Source organism: Heloderma suspectum, chromosome 3 (genome assembly GCF_057233095.1).
Source record: "Heloderma suspectum isolate Gila_16-S chromosome 3, 16-S_ref, whole genome shotgun sequence".
NCBI lineage: Eukaryota > Metazoa > Chordata > Lepidosauria > Squamata > Helodermatidae > Heloderma > Heloderma suspectum.
The window spans coordinates 291,251,344-291,270,930 of record NC_139460.1 but is presented as its reverse complement, the minus strand read 5'-3'; the positions used below and the strand labels follow the sequence as shown (position 1 = coordinate 291,270,930).

At 44.2% G+C, this 19,587-nt stretch overlaps 2 protein-coding genes across 7 annotated transcripts in view; one reads left to right on the top strand and one right to left on the bottom strand.

The window, feature by feature from the left end:
• Positions 1-11,965, top strand: part of HLTF (helicase like transcription factor) — a 42,214-nt gene extending 30,249 nt beyond the window's left edge. For both annotated transcript variants that reach the window (XM_084847251.1, XM_084847250.1), the window contains exons 19-25: positions 575-699; positions 3,278-3,456; positions 6,298-6,417; positions 7,885-7,997; positions 8,229-8,409; positions 8,970-9,050; positions 9,885-11,965. In XM_084847251.1, coding sequence (XP_084703377.1) covers positions 575-699; positions 3,278-3,456; positions 6,298-6,417; positions 7,885-7,997; positions 8,229-8,409; positions 8,970-9,050; positions 9,885-10,028 — 943 coding nt within the window. In that variant the 3' untranslated portion in view covers positions 10,029-11,965. The remainder of the gene's footprint in view (positions 1-574; positions 700-3,277; positions 3,457-6,297; positions 6,418-7,884; positions 7,998-8,228; positions 8,410-8,969; positions 9,051-9,884) is intronic.
• Positions 1-19,587, bottom strand: part of GYG1 (glycogenin 1) — a 63,089-nt gene that overhangs the window by 1,565 nt on the left and 41,937 nt on the right. For 2 of the 5 annotated variants that reach the window (XM_084847254.1, XM_084847253.1), the window contains exon 8: positions 18,726-19,551. In XM_084847254.1, coding sequence (XP_084703380.1) covers positions 19,366-19,551 — 186 coding nt within the window. In that variant the 3' untranslated portion in view covers positions 18,726-19,365. Of the gene's footprint in view, positions 1-18,719; positions 19,552-19,587 lie in introns of those variants that run through there. The other 3 variants (XR_014789597.1, XR_014789598.1, XM_084847252.1) reach the window with 3 other exon arrangements.

Genomic DNA, 19,587 nt, shown 5'->3' with positions numbered 1-19,587 from the left:
GCAGGCCCTCTGTGAGAAGGATGACTTCAGTGGCCATTGCCACACTTGCTGAAGTCATTGTCCCACTCCTCCCTTTTTGCCTTTCTCCATGCTGAGAGAGGCATGGAGAAAGGGACTCAACTGGCACTGCAAAGAGTACTGTCTCCAGCTTCGTGCAATACATGTCGCCATGGGGGTGGTATGTATGAACAGGGTTGGCCAGTGCTGGGAAGAGCAACCGCTCCTCCCAGCGCTGGCTGAGTCCCCAGCACATGATGTCCCCATGGGGCAGTGTGCCCCATGCAAACTGACTTGGCTGGGCACTCTTCCCAGTGCTGGCTGAGTCCCTCGCAGCCCGGCTGTTGCCGAGGGAGTGGTGCACAAGAGAATCTCTGCTGTTGTCTTCCATCTCAACAGGGGATTTTTCCAGGGGGTGGGACTTAGAGGGCAAAATACTCATTCTTGGTTCAATAAACCATGGATAAATCAGTAAACCATCAGAACAAGGCTCAAGTTTGCGGGATTTGAGGATCACAGTTTGAGCATTCAAGCTGTAACACTTTTGCCCTACTCTAATGTCAAAATTATTCTTCAGGTACTTTAGTGAGGGAACTGTTTTGACCCACTATGCAGATGTTCTTGGTGCTTTGCTCCGATTGAGACAGTTGTGCTGTCATCCACGTCTCTGTACAAGTGCATCTTCATCCAGCTGTGTGGAAGGTTAGTATCTTTATGCCCTTTTACAAATGTAGTAGACTTTTAGTCTAAGGTGCTGAGACATACAGATGTTTGTTGTCAGCTTTGTTTTCTTGTACTTAATATCCATGGTCCATGAAAATGTCCCTCATTCCTTCTACCAATGTGCATCCTGCTTGTAACTGATTTCTTAGTTCACAATATTAATATCCCAATATATACTTTGCATGGTGAATTGCTGGCTTAAGAAGGACAGCTTAACTGCATTGCCTAAAAGTTCTTACTGCACGTACATCACAAGTCTTATTCCTTTCCGAATTAGAATCTGTGCTTCTCATATCCCACTCCTTCCAATGTCCTTGAAAGTTGTTGAGGTGAGAGGGAAAGAGATGTGGGATTCCATGTACATTTCAGTCAGACAACCACTGCAAAAAACTACATATTCTGAGCTCTGTAAACAAAAACAGCAACTAAATTTGTCTTAGAAATAGTTACTATGTCACTAGTGAGGTTGCTGTTTGTGGGCTACATAGTAAATCCACCAACTAAGCTGTTCCATAATTTAACTTTGTCAAGAGTGTGAGGCATCCTTTTAAAAATGGTGTTAAATTGTAATGCTATCTTTGGTCTGAGATCACTTTAGTGTGTGAAGTGTTCAAATGCATAGCGTCAGAAGAATTTTTTGGAAAACTAGATTTTTAGTGTCTATGTTCTTGAAAAAAACCCTAGATAATTCTATTTCTGAGCTCGGGATAGGTAACTATTGGGGCCTGTGGGCACATTTGGCAGTTTGAGAAACTGTGTGAGCACCACCATAAAATGGCTGCCATGGGAGTGTGGCTAATTGCAAAGAACAATCTGCCCAAAATATTTAGTACAAGGCAGAGTTGGGATCTGAGTCCCAACACACTTAACTCCTTTGAATCAGTTTTCAGCACCAACAGAAACCTCTTTCATGGAAAGAAACCTTTTTGTCTCCCCACATCCTGCCAGTCAACTAATTTCTCCCCGCCATCATTTTCTCTCTTCTCTCTCTCACCCTGGCTCACAGTGCGCATGTGCACCACAACTCTATCCATTCACGCATGCATACGGCCCATGTGCTATACACGTGACCCTCCCTTCTCCTCTTCACTGCAAGTACATGAAAAAACACTCCTTTTCAAGATCCCTTCAAGCGCCCTGCCCAACCTTTTCTCTCTCCCTCTCGCTTTCTTTCACATGCAGCCTTTTCCATTCAGACTTACAAGCCCACAACCCTCCCTGGCTCCTCCATCTAACACTAGCTACTTGCTGGGCTCCCTCCCGTCTCCCTGCTGGCTTATCACTGCCCTCCCTAGCTCCCTCCCCCCACTTTCTATAGCACCATGCTGCTGTCTTTAATCTCCCTGAGCTTAAGCCTGCAGCTGCCCACCATATTCATTTCCTAATAATGTCTCTGAGCACCTCTTGTGGCCCAGAGGCATTAATGGAGATGGCAGCGGCTGGAGGCTCTTACTTCACTTTGAAGTTAACATACCTGGTGATAAGAAAATTAAAAAATGAATACATAAGGAAAGGGATAGGGCACCTCTGCAGGCACCAAGAAAGGTGTCCAGGGGCGCATTGATCTCTGCAGGCACAATGTTGTCTATCCCTGCTCTAAAATTTAACTGCAGTGGCCCTTTTTGCTCATATCGTTAAATGGTCATGTCTTAAAGCAATTAAGGGAACGGCTAGCCAGCCATAGGATACATCGGTTCCCGGAGAACCGACACCCCCCCCCCCCCCGCTGCCTTGCAAGCAGCTCAGAATGGCTCTGTGCTTGGAAGAGGTGAAAACGGGGCATTCCCGGGGGCGTTCCGGGGTGGGGAAGGCAGAAATGCTGGTACGACACATCCTATGTGTCATCCAGCAGCTGCTTCCCCTGCTCCGCCTTCCCGCGGCTAGACAGCCGAAACTGGCTGTCTCGCCACAAATGCAGGGCAGCTGAAGCATGGAGGGGATGATCCCCTCTGCACTTCTCCTGCCCTGCATTGGATAGGCGATCGCCTCCGAGTTCAGAGGCAGCCGCCTATCCCCATAGGATTGCACCCTAAGAACATGGTGAGTATATTGTGCTCATTCAGAAATGGCGGCCTCTATTTAGCGAAATGAAGCGGCAAGTGCCAACAGAAAAGGAGCTAACATGTGGCTACTGAGAAATGAGAGGGAGGTAGTGGCATCTCAGGAGAACACCAAGGTTTGCAAAAGTTAAAAAAAATCTAAAAAATCAAAACAAAGGGGCAACCCTCCCTGCCAACCAGCTCAGTGAGAACTGACCATGCACAATAGCTGTGGAATGGTGAGCGTCAGCTAGAAAAGCAGAATGGAAAACTGGGGTGGGGAATGAAATGGCCGCTGGACAGTGGTATGGTTAGCTGGTACGTTCTACTGGAGCGAGCAATCCTATTAAGAAGTGAAATATATTACAAATCTTTTTTTGCAGGTCCTCCTTTGATTTTCTTAAATGCTCTATTTTAGTATTATCTTGCATTGTGGTGTTTTATAACTAATCTTGTACATAAAAAATTGTCCAACTGTGTAACATTTCTCTTTAACATTTGTGTGTTTATATGGGCAGATAATAGTACTCCTGAAGAATTGCATGAGAAATTAATAGAGAAGATGAAGCTAGTTCTAAGCTCTGGATCGGATGAAGAATGTGCTATTTGCTTGGAGTCCCTAAATGTTCCTGTGATAACACACTGTGCTCATGTGTTCTGTAAACCATGTATCTGTGAAGTCATCCAAAGGGAGAAGGTTAGTTACTATCTTAATTCAACCGTAATGAATTATTCTGAAGTGATGTGTGTTATTCCTGGATGACTGGAAGGTATTTGGTCTATTGTGTTGATGAAGTTCTCTTTATATGCACTTCGAGATTCTTTCTGCAATGAACTCAGAGTCTCTCTCATCTGCTGACTTTTTTTTTTTTGAGTGCACATTAAACTGCATAGAATCCCCTTACCCTTGTATTGCATTGATCTTCAGGTTACGTGTATGTGTTTGTGGGGGGGGGGGGGGGGCTGTGCCCTCATGTTCATTTAAAACTTTCTATGGTTGATATTCCACAGTATCCTTTAACCTGAATTTAGGTAGTATTCCGTAGCAACATTTTACAGTTTGTTACCTTAAAAAAATAAAACTGACATAGTTGAACCTGAATTTAAATAGCTCAGTGATACTTCCATGTTCCTCAATAAAAAGAAAGGGCTTCTGTTCAGCTGTTACGTAAGCCTATTCTGTAGAGCTCATCAATTAACCCGGAAATCTGAAAAGAAGTATTCAGTAGAGAGCAATTACTGCAGCTCCACATGAATCTAGTCAAGAGCAATACAATGAAAATGTTGCTAGTGAGCCAAAATCCCTCTTGAAAAAAGGGAAACGGATACTGATGTCATTTGTCCTCTGCAGGTTAAAGCCTCCTATAATCTCTTGGAAGAGATGCCTAGTTAGGCTGCACACGTACATCCTGAGAACATTTCTTCAATCCTGCTAGTGCTAATCAATACATATTCTCAGGTTTAAGTTGCTTTCTCTGTTAGTGAAACTCTAGCTCTGTTAGTGAAACCATTCAGATGGTGGTGTCAGTACAATAGACACGTAAGGGGTGGGGGAGTGGGGATAGCCCTATTACATCGACGTAAGCGCTCCGTACTATTTAGAACTTTGAACAATCAGTTCTAAAGTGTGCAGGGAGGCTACATGAGTAGAAAAGGCTCCGTGTTGCAGACGTTATCCCTCAACAAGGGGAGGTGGTGGGCTAACATGCTTGTTTTCACTCTGCCGTCTTGTGTGTTGATTGCATTCAGAAGAATGTTTTTATTCCTAGATAGAATGAAGAACTAGAACATTTGAAAATAACAGCAGCCTGCTCACAAAACATTCTACTGTAGATGTTTCTTAAGTCTCAATTTTAGTGAGGAAAAAAAAAAGATTCTGGTTGAAGTATAATGAGCTTTATTATGCATTCTGTGGGTCAAATGACTTGCTATGTAATTCACACTTTTAAAACTGTGCTTAAACTGGGCACTTTTATTTTCCAGGGCTCTGAACAAGAGCATGTTCTTGATTAGGGCTCCATGCCAGTTTACTGCTGAAACTTGCTCCATCATAACTGCTGTTTTTCCCCAGAGATGCTGTTTACTGCAAACAACACCTTCAGTGGGAGGAGTTTCAGCAGGAAATTGGTGTGGCCCCCCAATCTGGATTGGAAACACTTTCCAGATTGGGGTCTTATGACTGTTTTTTCTTCACAATAACAGTGGCCAATGTAAAGCACACTTCTTTAACAAAACGTGAAACCTAACCTGTAGAAGTAGCCTATGAGGGCTCTTCCACAGGTGTAAGGTCACAGCCTGTGGCCTTAGACTGATTTGCAAGGCTTATGAATTCTAGGACTCTTAAGGTCTGATATACTGACCCCCCCCCCTTTTCCCACCCCGTGGTATGAAGCAGGACTATATTCACTATCCTTTGTTGTTGTTCAGTCGTGTCCGACTCTTCATGACCCCATGGACCATAGCATGCCAGGCCTTCCTGTCCTGCACTCTCTCCCGGAATGTCAGAACATAGAGTACTACAGTCTTGTACTGGAGAAAGGTGGTGGTTTTTCTTTTTTCAAAAAAGCACTCCTTGAAAAAGTGCTTGTTCTACATTGTACTCATTTTTATTTTTTAAAGTATTATACCAAGCATAAAGCCCCCAGTCAGTCTCAGCTTGGAGAAAAATGTGTTAGTGACTCAAGACTCATACTATTGCAATGCATGCCAGTCTGAAAATATGTACAAAGATACTAGTAGTTCACAGGGAAGGATGACCAGTGACCTCTTCTGACTAGCAGGAAAAAAGTATGAAGTAAGGCTAATTATGCAGTGTTTCTGTAGTAGAAAGTATGTATTGTCTTCTCACTGGTTTTCGTTACATGGATTGAACAGAATAAAATGTGGCATTTGTTTTTTTGTAGACTGTTGTGTACTATGTTGACTACATGGGGCTTGATCGTGTTTATATCCAAAGAATCTGATTTTGTTCCTCTGTAGTATTGACTTGGTAGATCATTATATGACAAACCTTTCCCCTTTCCCCCGTTCGTCTTAACATTGTAGGTTGCTTATAGTGGAGAAATTGAAGATTTGGGTTTTCGCATGTAACAGCAATTCCATTGATTGAACAACCGATGGGTTGTCGTGCATAAGTGGGGAGAGCAAGTGTGCTGAGAGCAAGTCCTGCCTCTTTTGCTTTTACTCCACAACCCATGATCAACTCCTCCATAGGTTGTAGAGTGTGACATCTGAACCCAGACTGCTGGGTTGTTTAGCCCCTAAACAACCCAGCAGCCTGTATTCAGACATCACGCTGTACAGCTTACAAAGGACTCTATCATGGGTTGTGCAGTAAAAGCAGAAGTGGTGGGTGCCCTGCAGGCAGTGCTTCCACTTGTCCCCACTCGTGCATGACAACCCATGGGTTGTTTAACTGATGGAACTGTTTAACTGTTGTTACACGGGAACCAGGTCATAGTAAGCCTTTAAACCTGGCTTGCAAATGACAAGGGGTGTCTTTTCCATAAGAAATAACCTTAACACTTATGTTTTTCAGCCAAATGCAAAGTGTCCTCTTTGCAGGAAAGAAGTTGGATTAGAACATTTAGTAGAATGTCCTTTAGAGGAACCTGATAGTGGAAAAAAGGCTGACCAAGAATGGGTATCTAGTTCAAAGGTAAATGTCAGATTTGAACACTTCATTGTTTTGGGGATACTACTTCATATAAAAACATGCTCTCAATGATTGTTGGAAAAATGTGCCAGTTTTACATTGCAGATAGTACACTGCCTGGCTAAATTGTACCCATGCTCCTAGAAACCCTGCAGGTTCTTGTTCCAGCCTCCAAAATGGGACACTTCCAGTTATTAAGTGGGTGGATGGTTAATAAGAAAAAATGTATTTCAGTATTGGAACACATTCTAACGACTGGTTGTGTAAATATGCTTGAAGGGAAAAATACTAAGTACACACTTATAACGTTAATGAACATACCATTTCCAAAATGTATGTAATATAATTCTACATAAGTAAGCTGCTATTCAAGGTGACACAAAGGCTGCTGGCAGCCATACAACCTGTCTTGCCAATTTTCTGTCTTTGGCTTGTAGTACATTGAGCATTTGTTGTCACTGTCTGTCTCCTCTGCGGGTTTGTGCTGCTGCAACCCTCTGTTTTTAGCTACAGCCAGTCTGAACCTCTTGTTTGGAGGCATAGATTCTGTTTAGTACAAGGAAAGTAACTGAAAGGGGGATATGACTGATCCACCTCTTTATGTGTATTTATTGTCTTCCATCCCCAGTCCTGCCTTCTCCCCCTTTCTCTCTGATGTTGATGCTTTCACACCTTTTCCTTCTGCCTCCTCATTGAGAATTTAAATAATTCACCTGGACTCCCATATGGACTGTTTCTCTAGATTCCTTTCTTTTATCTAGTCCTTAAGTTTCTATCTTTGGTCCATCTTTGGTCCATCTGGAATGGCCACCTTGCTGGAATAGAGGAAGGCACTGCATTATTTCTCCTACGTTATATGAGGTATTCATGCTTTCCCTCAATCCCAGCCATGGTTTACCACAATCTAAGTATAGAAATGCTGCTTGAGGTAAGGGAAGGACAACCTAGGAAGACAGGCATTGGTTAGTCCAGACATTCCTCTGTAAGCAAGGAGGAGGTAAGCCAAATGGAAAGAATTATTACCTATGGATAATACCCTGTTTTCAAATGTGTGAATTCCTGAAATCCTGTTTCTACATCTTGATTGGATTCCATTTATTAGTTTAACTGTTAGTACTTTTTAAGTCAATGTGTATTGCACTAAAGTTGTGTGTGTTAATTGTCTCAGTTACCTCCAAGAGTTAGGCCTCTAGATTTACAAAGGAAGAACTTTCTATATAAGAAACCAGTTTTTGTTTCTCCCTTATCTTTGTGAATTGTGATATTAATTCCTGGTTGGCTGCCTTTCTTTCCTGTGCCTGAGGGCAAGAATTTTTGGTATGTAGTGATTGAAAACAGGAGGAACTATTGGTCAGTCTGGCACACAAGACTCTGAAAACATGCAAGCGCTCGTTTGTAACAATAAAACTAATCTAAAGAAACCAACTAAAGATAATTGTTTGTAAAACTGAAAATATTTTTGTTTTTCAGATCAATGCACTAATGCATGCATTGATAGAATTAAGGAAGCAGAATCCAGCTATTAAGAGTTTAATTGTTTCTCAGTTCACAAAATTCCTGTCTCTAATAGAGATTCCTCTAAAGTAAGTAGAAATGTATACTTGAATAAAATAAGTGCTTGCTAAAAAGTAAGTTTGTCAACAGAAGTGGTTGAAAAATGTAAATATTTGCTATTTTATCTGCTGTGCTATTTAGTTGTAAATTTCCCCCCAGAAGAATTAATGTTCATACTTCTTTAAAAAATCAGGACTTCATTTAAGGTTCAGAACATTAAATAGATTGACTGTTGTACGATGTGACTGTTTTTGCTCCAGGGAATCTGAGTTTGCCTTCACTCGCTTAGATGGGTCCATGACACAGAAAAAAAGAGTAGAAGCAATTCAGCAGTTCCAAAGCAGTGAAGCTGGATCTCCTACTATAATGCTGTTATCTCTAAAAGCTGGTGGTGTTGGCTTGAATCTAACAGCAGCTTCACGGGTATTTTTAATGGATCCGGTAAGTATTAATTATCAGTTCAATCAGTGTGGCATTTAATATCCATGCAACACATCCTATAAATGTAAAAAGGAATGAGGTAAATTCCTTTGGGGCTGTTCGTAGCAGCAACTAATCTAGTATCTTTTCACCAGGTTAGTTATGATAGCAAACCTGTAATAAAGCTGCTGATTGCGAGTGTGCGTAGATCACCTTGAAGAGCTAAGCCATCAGCATTTGTAATGTGAAGTTCTATAAAGCCTAGTTCAACTCTTTGATCAGGAATGCTTATGTCTCTGACAAGCAGTGTTTATTATTGGCAGCTCAAACTTGAAGTAATGGTCAGCAAGAATTAGCTCCTGGTGCACTGTTGTGCTGTATCTAACATAATACGATAAATCGTGAATGTTGGCTGTAAAGCAAAACATATTTTTTAATCTGTCTTCCACTAACAAATGGCTTCTAGCACTTCACTACATTGTTTACTAAGGTTCTCTTCCACAGGACCACAATGGTATAATTTAGAAACCTCTAGATTAGTTTTGGCAAGGCTTAGCATGATTGTTGAATATCCCTGATAGGCTTGGAATCCTGCTGCAGAGGACCAGTGTTTTGACAGATGTCACAGACTTGGGCAGAACCAGGATGTTGTCATCACCAAGGTGAGCTGGCAATTATTTTAAGCACCTGTGATCATTTAAGGAAAAGGGGACTTTCCTTAAATGCTGCTATAAAAACCAACATATTATATGTGTGGCTCTGCTGTACAGTATGAGGTAGATTAGATTTAAAAAGGGCTCAGCTGTTGGAACAGGAAAGGGGGAAGCACAGGTTTTGGTTTTCATCCAGCTAGGCACATGCTTACAGAAGCATGTGTCTATGCATATATGTCTCCTTTCTGGGTTGGGATACTGATTTAAGAGACAGCTGCAAGGAGAAGTAGGTGCTGATCAGAAATGGCAAACGCTAGCACTGTTTTCTTTTCTCTGTAAGCTCTAGGGCAGGGGTGTGAAACCTCTTTCAGCTAGAGGGCCAAATTCGATTTGAGCAGCTCTCAGGTGCCACATCTCAGTGGTGGGGTTCAAAGGCAAAAGGGGTAGAGCAAAACTACCAGGATGTTTTAGCTTAAAGCTCTTACTGCCAGTAACTAATCCTTAGGGGAGGCATTTCAACCTTTTAGAATGGGAATAATACTGCATTAAAGTCTGGAATCCATCAGATGATTGGTGGTTGGGGGAAAGGGGTGTGATCATCTGGGAAGCCCAGAGGGCCAGACTAGGATCCCAGAAAGGCTGAATTTGGTCCTTGGGCCTGAGGCTCCCCATCCCTGCTTTAGGGTTTGTCTTCCTGCTATTCTTTCTACACAACCAGTTAACACATCCACCCTTAAGTATAATGAATTTTCAGTAATCGTTTTTAAAGTGCCTTTGGAAAAGTAATTGAAAACTGATTTGACTTTTTTATTCCTGCTTGGCTTTTAAAAAAATTGCCATTAGTTCATTGTGAAGAACTCTGTGGAGGAAAATATGCTGAAAATCCAGAAGAAGAAGAGAGAAGTTGCAGCTGGAGCCTTTGGAACCAGAAAACTTTCTTCTAGTGAAACAAAAATGAATGAAATTAAGACCCTGATGGATTTGTAATTTGAGATGTTAGAATTGGTCCTAACTTGGGGTTGAGTTTCATTTGATACTACCTGTTCAGTCAGCATGTCTATCCTAGACTTCTGCATTATGACTTCAAAAGCATGACTGAAATGTTCTTTATCTACAAGTTCTTCTAATGCACTAGTACACTTATGAAATTTTCTCAAATTTTGTTTAGGTTATGAAGACAATCTGGGTTTTCTTCAAAATAGGGAATACTAAGAGTACAGAGAAACTGCCCTTCTGACTAACAGCATCTCCTTTAATTTGTGTTGTGCACAAATTGTCAACAGCAGTAGCAAACACTAACATGGTTTTGTCTGCAATGAATACCAGTTAGAGAACCTATTTCTGTGTTTCTGCAATTGTCCATATTGATAGCAAAGCTTAGTATAAGGAAGATGTGCACAGTATAGGATCAAAATTAAGTTCTTGATTTTTCATGGTCAATTGTTTGGATCAAGTTTAATGTTTTATTTTATCCACACAAGTTTTAGTTAATAGTAAGCTGCTAACTTTATAATTGTATGACTTCTAAACCAGTTTGTCTACTAGAGCTTAATGACTAAGACTATATATTAACTTCTACTGTATTATATAGCTAGAAACTAAATTTGTAAGAGACCATAGTCCTATGCAGGCATTCAGATAACATGTGTGGACATAAAGCAAGGAGAGGGTACCCATATTAGCATGGGGGAATGTCTAAAGGATTCTAAGCACATTCAGACATTCCCACACTTAGGGCGCAATCCTATGGCCGCTAGTCAGCGGCTAGACGGCCATAGGATAGGTTGGTTTCCGGGAACCAACCTCGGTGCCTGTGCTCCAAGGTCGTTTCCCTGAGAACTGACCATCCCCTCCTGCGCTGCCTTGTAGGCAGCGTGGATTGGCCCTGCGCTCTGCTTGTAAGAGCAGCGAAAACGGGGAGTTCTGGGGGGCAGAAGTGCCTTTCCGATGCTTCCTATGTGTTGTCTGGTGTCCACCTTCCCCAACTCCAACTTTTTGTGGCTAGACAGGCAAAATCGGCTGTCTAGCTGTGAATGCAGGGCAGCTGAAGTTTGGTGGCAAAGATCCCCTCTGCGCTGCTTCTGCCCTGCATTGGATAAGCGATCGCCTCTGACTTCGGAGGCGGCTGCCTATCCTGATAGGAATGCAGCCTTAATGTGGGGTGGGTGGGGGTTGAGCTGGAATGTTGTAGGGGGGGAATATTTATACCCCCATCATTGTTTTAGGCCACATGTGTTCTTCCTGCATAGGGCTCATGTTTATTAGAAAACAAACATTTGTCTGAATTTATACTCTGCCTCTGTTCTCTTATTGTCAACAGTCATGCATTGCTCAGAATAGTAAGAACTCGGTAATTTCGTGACAATTTGATTTCTAGGGAAATAAAATTATGGGTTATCCAGATTTTTGCCTACTGTTTAACTAGATTTCTGTGTACTACTGTCGGATGTTCTTCTGTAGTTCTGGTTTACAGTCCACAGCACAACCTGTGAATACTTTTTTTAAAAAAATTGTGGTATAAACACTGTTCGATCTTGTTACCTCAATTTTGATAGGATTGAAGCTGATATCAGCTGTCAAACATTATTGTGGCTAGTACCAAGAAATTTGAAGTAGAGTGATATAATATTGTGGCTAAAATGAATCTTGAACCCTTGAATGAATGTAGAGTATAAGAATGATCACAGACGCTTGGGAGAAGAAACATGGGCTATCAGTTGAGGTTAATGGACCAAAGAGGCATGGCAAAAAGAAGTATGCTACATAAAGGTGGCAAATGTGCTCATGCCAACAGCCTTTTTGAGTAGCATGATCAGATGCTTAACTGTCATCACACCACTGTACCTGCATAATATGGTGGTTTCTTCCTTATTTTACTGCCATGAGAAATATGGCTATTAACATTAAATCTGTAGCCATCTTCCATGGAGATGTTGCATTTTCTAGTTGATAACTATGCTTCCATCATCCCTTGAGGTGTGGCTAATCCTGCTAAACATTTCAACTATCCACCTTCCTTAAGTCTGTGGGGTAAATAGTTTTGTTGAAAATGTTGATGACTAGAGCTGCCTGGTCCATGTGGACTTCCCATCGCTCACTACAGAAAGCAGCTTCATGGACTGTTTAATTCATACATTCATTGAATCACTTTCAATGATCTGCCCCTGTAGCTTGGTGAACCAACCCATTAACAATTCTGGTTTTGCATGTAATGACAACCTTTGGTTTAAGCAACCCACAGTTCACAGCCCAACAAAACCTGGGTTCTCTTTGTGAGTTGTTTGTGGTTAACAAGCCATAATTCCAGGTTCACACATAAAAACCCATGATTCAACAAAACATGCTTTGTTCTGTACGAAACAGGTCAATAGCTTACTTTTAAACTGACTGGTTAAAAAATTATCTAAGCTGCTGACAACCCTACTTCTGTGGAGTCAGAGGTATGAAATAGAACATCAGGAAACAGTAGAAATAAAAAATAGCAAGCCTATGTTAAGGAAATAGGTTATTAGGCCAACCAAACTTTCACAAGGTAATGCAATTAAACAGGTTTAAGAACTGCTGCTTCCCCATCACCATGTCATGATGAAAGGTTGTTATCAGGAGCTATTGGAGTTTAGCATACATCAGTGAGTATGTGCTAAGGACTAGAAGTGTAACCATGTAGACCAGGGGTCCCCAACCCCCAGGCTGTGGACTGGTACTGGCCCATGGCCTGTTAGGAACCGGGCTGCAGTAGGGCTGTGCGAAACCCCCTTACCTTTGGTCCGCGGGGGGCGGGGGGGGAGGCAATCCCTCCCTCCCCCCCCCGGCATCCTCCCTGGCCCCGGCTGGCTCTGCAGCAAGTGCACAGAGCTGCTGGTCGGCTCCGGCCGCTGGTGGACTTCCGGCCGCTGGGACGCAAATGGCGTCCGCATAGCAGACGCCATTTGCATCCCTGTTCTTCAAGTAATAGGCTACGTAAATCTTTACGTAGCCTATTACTGCAAAGAACAGGGATGCAAATGGCATCTGCTGAGCGGACTCCATTTGCATCCCAGCAGCTGGAAGTCCGCCCATTAAACCACTCCCCCCCAGTCTGTGGAAAAATGGCCTTCCACGAGACTGGTCCCTGGTGCAAAAAAGGTTGGGGACCACTGATGTAGACAATTCTAGGACCTTACCACTGAGTGGGACTTAGTAGAAGCTGAAGGTAATCATACACTTTGTTCCACCTTTGAACCTGAACTTTGAGTGCAGGATACTTGTATCTGTCACTCTACTGGCCAACAGGAAATTCCTTGTTAAAAGGGCACTATTGATGTTTTGGCACAAAAATAGCTCTGTTGTTGCAATTGGAGCAGGGATTAGCCCTGAACGAACTGGGTTGTTGGCAATCAGTGCTCAAAATTGCACCAATCATACCCAAGTCATTAGCGTGCAAGTGCCTCATTCTCTGGGTTGGATCCAGGATCAGCCTTCTGTTGACAGAACAGCTGTATTCACAGGAAGTGCTTCTGACCAATTTTGAGGGATCCCCTCCCTTCTCCCCTACTACTGCTCACCCCATCTAGCACAGTCCTCCAATCCAGTATTTCCAGGGGGCTGCTGTGGGGAGGAGAACACAGGGAGATCCACTGCCACCAGCCCAGTTGCAGACACCTAAATCTAGATCCAACCTAGCATTTGGGGAGGGAAAGATGCTGCCTCTCTCAGAAGCATACTCCTAGGTTTGTATACTTGCAGGACATACTATCAACTAATAGGTAGTCCAATAAACACCTTGGTAACTCAGCTAAAGTTGCAGTGAGTACTTTTATTGTACGCTATATATATATATCTCATTTTCCATGTTGTACAGAAATGTACAATAGCTGGATGTTCATAGTTAAATTTTGGCAAGCACACCATACTAGCCGTCACTGCTGCCTTTGGCTACAACCTTGCCAGTTCAAAGAATAGATCCTGGAGCAGAGCCAAGGTTAGTTTTAAATTTTATAGATGTGACATCTGAAGTCAGCTACATTGTAAGTAGGACTACTTAGCCACTCATGTAGTTATGCCAAGTTAAGCCAGACTAAAATAGGCTTAATGCCATTTACTGGTCAAAGACAGTCCATAATATGAAAATAAAGTCTAGCCTCTGTGAAGCCTAGATAAAGGCTTTTTATCCTTTAAAGAGGGCTTTAAAAAAAGCAGGGCTGCCAGAGGCTGCTCGGGAAGGAGGACCAGCCAGCTGCACCATGTGGATCCTGAGCCTGCTTCTGCTCCTGCCAAACAGGTACTTAAGGTGGGGCTGCCAGAGGCTGCACCTCGGTGTCGTGCCAAGTGCGCACTTAGCGTCACACTTGGAGTTGCACGGAACAGCACCTGAAGACCCACCCACCTGCCTCTCCAGAGACACCAGCAGCCACAGATACCAGCAGCAAATAGCAGCAGCAGAGGACAGCAGCTTTAAAGACCAGGGAGAAAGGGGCAAACGTGGACTTTATCTGCTCCTTCTTACCTGCTGTTCTCTTTTATCTCTCTTATCTTTTATATTCTATTATACCGTTGAACATTTTATACCCTAACATTTTAATATGTGCCTGGGAGGACTATTGGGCAACTCGGGGTCGGGGAGGTGCCACTATAACTGTGGTCACGGGCAGGGGGAGGTATGGCGTTGGGGGATTAACAGGCCAGCTGAGGAGAGGAGGGGCTAGACACCTTACAGCTGTCCCCTCTTCTGGTTCTTCCCCCAACCTGATGGTTCCTGGCAGCCTTACCAGTCTGCCCTTGGGTCTGGTGGTGCTGCTGCTGAATGCCATGTCGGCCCAAAATAAAATCTCCCTCATCCACGATTTGATTGTGGATGAGAGGGCTGACCTGGTATGTTATCACTGAGACCTGGGTGGGGGAACTGGGAGGGGTCACTCTCTCCCAGCTGTGCTCTCCTGGGTACTCAGTGCAGCACCAACACCGACTTGAGGGTCGGCGGGGGTGTGTGTGTGCTGTGGTCTACAGGAATTCAATCTCCCTCTCCAGGCTTCCTGCTCATTCGAGTGCAGATCTTGAGTGTTTGTACCTTGTGTTGGGTACCCGGGACAGATTAGGGATTCTGTTGGTGTACCGCCCACCCCGCTGCCCATCAGACTCCCTGCCTGAGCTGATGGAGGTGGTCTCGGACTTGGTGTTGAGGACCCCCAGGATGATGGTCCTGGGGGATCTCAACTTCCATGCTGAGGCCGCTGTATCTGGGGCGGCTCAGGACTTCATGGCCGCCATGACAACCATGGGGCTGTCCCAACATGTCATCGGCCCAACGCATATGAAAGGACACATGCTTGATCTGGTTTTCTCGACTGGGCAGGAGGATGGTGATCTGAAAGTGGAGGAATTAACATCTGTCCCTTTGTCATGGTCAGATCACTTCCTGCTAAGGTTTAGACTCCTGGCGGCCTTTCCCCTCTGCAAGGGTGGGGGACCTATTAAAATGATCCGTCCCCGGAGATTAATGGATTCCGATGGATTCCAGAGGACTCTGGGGGATTTTCCTGCTGGTATGGCTGGTGCTCCTGTCGAAGCCCAGGCCGCTCTGTGGAATGCAGAGATGACTCGGGCGGTTGACACGATTGCGCCCAAGTGCCCTCTCCATCTGAGCAGAGCCCGGCCAGCTCCTTGGTATACACCTGAGCTGAGGGCAATGAAGCAAGACGGGAGATGGCTAGAACGCAGGTGGAGGAAAACTTGTGCTGAGTCTGACCGAACACAGGTAAGAGCCCACTATCAAGCCTACTCTGTGGCGGTGAGGGTGGAAAAGAGACAGTTCTTTTCCACCAGCATTGCATCTCAGTGTCGTCCAGTGGAGATTTTCTGAGTGGTTTGCGGCCTGTTACATTCTGGGCCAGGGAGAGAGACGGTGGAACCCTCAGTGGCATGCTGTGACGAGTTTGCACGGCACTTTGAAGATAAAGTCGCTCCGATTCATCATGAATTGGACACCACGATTAATGCAGTTCCATTGGTAGAGGCGTTCAGAGCACCGTCGGGTCCAGTTTTATTGGATGAGTTTCAGTTACTGAGGCCTGAGGATGCGGACAAGGTGCTTGGCCAAGTCCGATCGACCACTTGTGTGCTTGACCCTTGCCCTTCATGGCTTATTAAATCAAACGAGGTGATGTCCGGCTGGGTCCAGGAGGTTGTAAATTCCTCTTTGAGAGGGGGAGTGGGGCCTGCCGCTTTAAAAGAGGCGGTCAAATCAGTCCATCCTAAAGGAAATCAACCCTGACTGCTCATTGGAAGGACAGATACTGAAGATGAAGCTCCAATATTTTGGCCACCTAATGCGAAGAGAAAACTCCCTGGAAAAGACCCTGATGCTGGGAAAGACTGAAGGCAGAAGGAGAAGGGGACGGCAGAGGATGAGATGGCTAGATAGCATCACTGATGCAATGAATATGAACTTGAGCACGCTCCGGGAGAGAGCACAGGACAGGAAGGCCTGGTGTGCTATGGTCCATGGGGTCACGAAGAGTCGGACACGACTGAACAACAACAACAACAACAAATTAGACCACTCCTGAAAAAGCCTAACCTAGACCCAGAGGATGTTAATAATTATAGGCCAGCGGCCAACATCCCCTTCCTGGGCAAGGTGCTTGAGCGGGTGGTTGTAGGGCAGCTCCAGGCACTGTTGAATGAAACGGATTATCTAGATCCATTTCAATCAGGCTTCAGGCCTGATTTTGGAACGGAAACTGCCTTGGTTGCCTTGTGGGATGACCTCTGCCAGGAGAGGGACAGGGGAAGTGCAACCCTGTTGATTCTCTTGGACCTCTCAGCAGCTTTCGATACCATTGACCATGGTATCCTTCTGGATAGGTTGTCTGGGTTGGGAGTTGGAGGCACTGCACTGCAGTGGTTCCGCTCCTACTTGGATGGCCGATTCCAGAAGGTGGTGCTGGGGGATTATTGCTTTGTGCCATGGCAATTGTGCCATGGGGTTCCACAGGCTCTATTTTATCCCCCATGCTGTTTAACATCTACATGAAACTGCTGAGGGAGGTTATCTGGAGGTGTGGGTTGAGGTGCCATCAATATGCTGATGACACCCAGCTCTACCTCTCTTTCTCATCAAAGCCAGGTGAGGCAGTGGCTGTTCTGAATCAGTGCCTGGGCACGGTAATGGACTGGATGAGGGCCAATAACCTGAAACTCAATCCAGATAAGACGGAGGTAGTGTTAGTGGGTGGTTCGTCTGCCCAGCTAGGTGATACTCAACCTGTTCTGGAGGGGGTTGCACTCCCCCTAAAGGATCAGGTTCATAGTTTGGGGGTGTTCTTGGATCCAGAACTGTCACTTGAGGCACAGGTGAACTCAGTGGCACGGAGCACTTTTTATCAGCTTAGGCTGGTATGCCAACTACGCCCTTATCTGGACAGAGATAGCCTAGCTACAGTTATCCATGCTCTGATAACGTCTCGTCTGGATTACCGCAATGCGTTATACGTGGGGCTGCCTTTGAAAACGGAAACTTCAGCTGGTCCAGAATAGGGCAGTAAGACTGTTAACAGGGACTGGCCTGCGAGCTCATATTACGCCAGTACCTTTTCAGCTGCACTGGCTGCCAGTCCATTTCCGGGCCCGATTCAAAGTGCTGGTATTAACATTTAAAGCCCTTAACGGCTTGGGGCCAGGTTGTCTGAAGGATCGCCTCCTCCCATATGTGCCTGCCTGGACCTTAAGATCATCGTCAGCGGCCCTTCTCCGTGAGCCCCTGCCAATGGAAGTGAGGCGGGTGGCTACTAGGAGGAGGGCTTTTTCTGTTGTGGCACCCCGGCTCTGGAATGAGCTCCCTAGTGAGGTTCGCCTGGCACTTACATTGTATTCCTTTCGGCACCAGGTGAAGACCTTTTTATTTTCCCAAGCATTTTAGCTTTCTAAACTTTTAGCTTTGCTGTTTTAAAAACTTGTATTTTAAACTCCTGCAGTGCTGCTAGGTTTTATTGTGGTTGTATTGTTATATTGTGGTTTTAATGTTCTATATATTTTAAATGGTTTTATTGTGTGTTGTTTGGTTTTAATTTTTGTGAACTGCCCAGAGAGCTTCGGCTATTGGGTGGTATAGAAATGAAATGAATGAATAAATAAATAAATAATAAAGTGCAGATACACAAAGTCTTGTCCTGAGTAGTGCTTGTGTCAATATAAGCAAGAAGTATATAGAGAGGTGTGCCACACTATTCTTTTTTCATAAGGGATGTGAGCCAAACGGGTACTTCATTGGCAAGTACTTAACACAGCATTTCTCTAGGCAGTTTGGAATTGGGCAATAAAGGACAGCTAAGCAGTAACAGGGATGCTTTTAAAACCATGCGATAATGCTATGGAACAATGCCATGCCTATGGAACCAGAACTTCGCCCACACCTTTATCAGTCAATTTTTTTAACCAGAAAGTGCCATTTTATATATGAGCCATAGAAGAAAATATAACCCAACTAATACATATATGCTCTCCCCAACATGCCCTCCTTGGCACAGCACAAATTTTAGAAGAATGCAGACTTAATGCCTGAACAGCACCGTGGTAGATACTCTTAAGCAATGAGTAAATGTCCATCATGGGCTTTAAAAGCTTGTGTTGATGACACAGGCTACAAGTGCTAAGTAGGTTTGAGGGGGACACAGATCCTACTGCTCCTTGACAAAGTTGAGTGCAATAGGATTTTATCATTTTTTTTTATTTTGTATTTAGAGTGCCATGTTACAGGTAACAGTTCAAAGGTTTTTATTTTTTTTTACTAGTCCCAGAAGTACACAGAACTGAACAAAAGCATTTGCCATGCTGTAAGTACTGTGCAGAGGAGTCTGGTCAGAATCTTCAATATGGCTGGAATTGACAGAAAAGCAGTGTCATTACAGTTAGGATGTTGCACGTTTTTATGCCCTTATTGTAAGGCCCCTTCATTGTAGCTGCCTCAACCTCTAGTTATTATTTTAACATAGCAAGCAAACATGGTTCAGGGGTGAAGGAAAGTAGAGGTAAAGCACAGTCCCTATAGGTCTAAGGGGTATGTTTCAAGCCAGTCGAGTGCCCTGTTCTCAATGAGTTCATTACAGGCATAGTTCATCAAGTATTGTGCAAGAGGAAAACATCTGGCTGTTGGACACATGATTGGCACAAGGATTCATACTTAAAACAGCTTTTGCTCAGTTCTTACCTGCCGTACTGCCAAAAGAGTTCAGCTGAGCAGAGGCAAGCTGCTAGCGAGTTTAATTGACCCTATCTGACTTTTCTAGTTGCTATAGATCTGAAACAAGTCCTTGTATTGCTGATGGCTGTAGAACAGATACAAGTGCTTCTACTGGAGGTAGGTATCAAGTTTCTTCTTGATGTTGTCAAAGCTGTCTGCTCCCATGTAGTCAGCCTGGCCCTGCTCCCATCTTTCTTTGCGCTCCTCTGAGGACATCGCTGGTGGCGATGGCGGCGAGTGTGGCAGGGCTGCAGATGAAAGTGACAGGTGGGACACTGCCTCTGCTACCTCTTCCTAAAAAGAAAGCGCAAGTGAACGGGAGTGGCACCA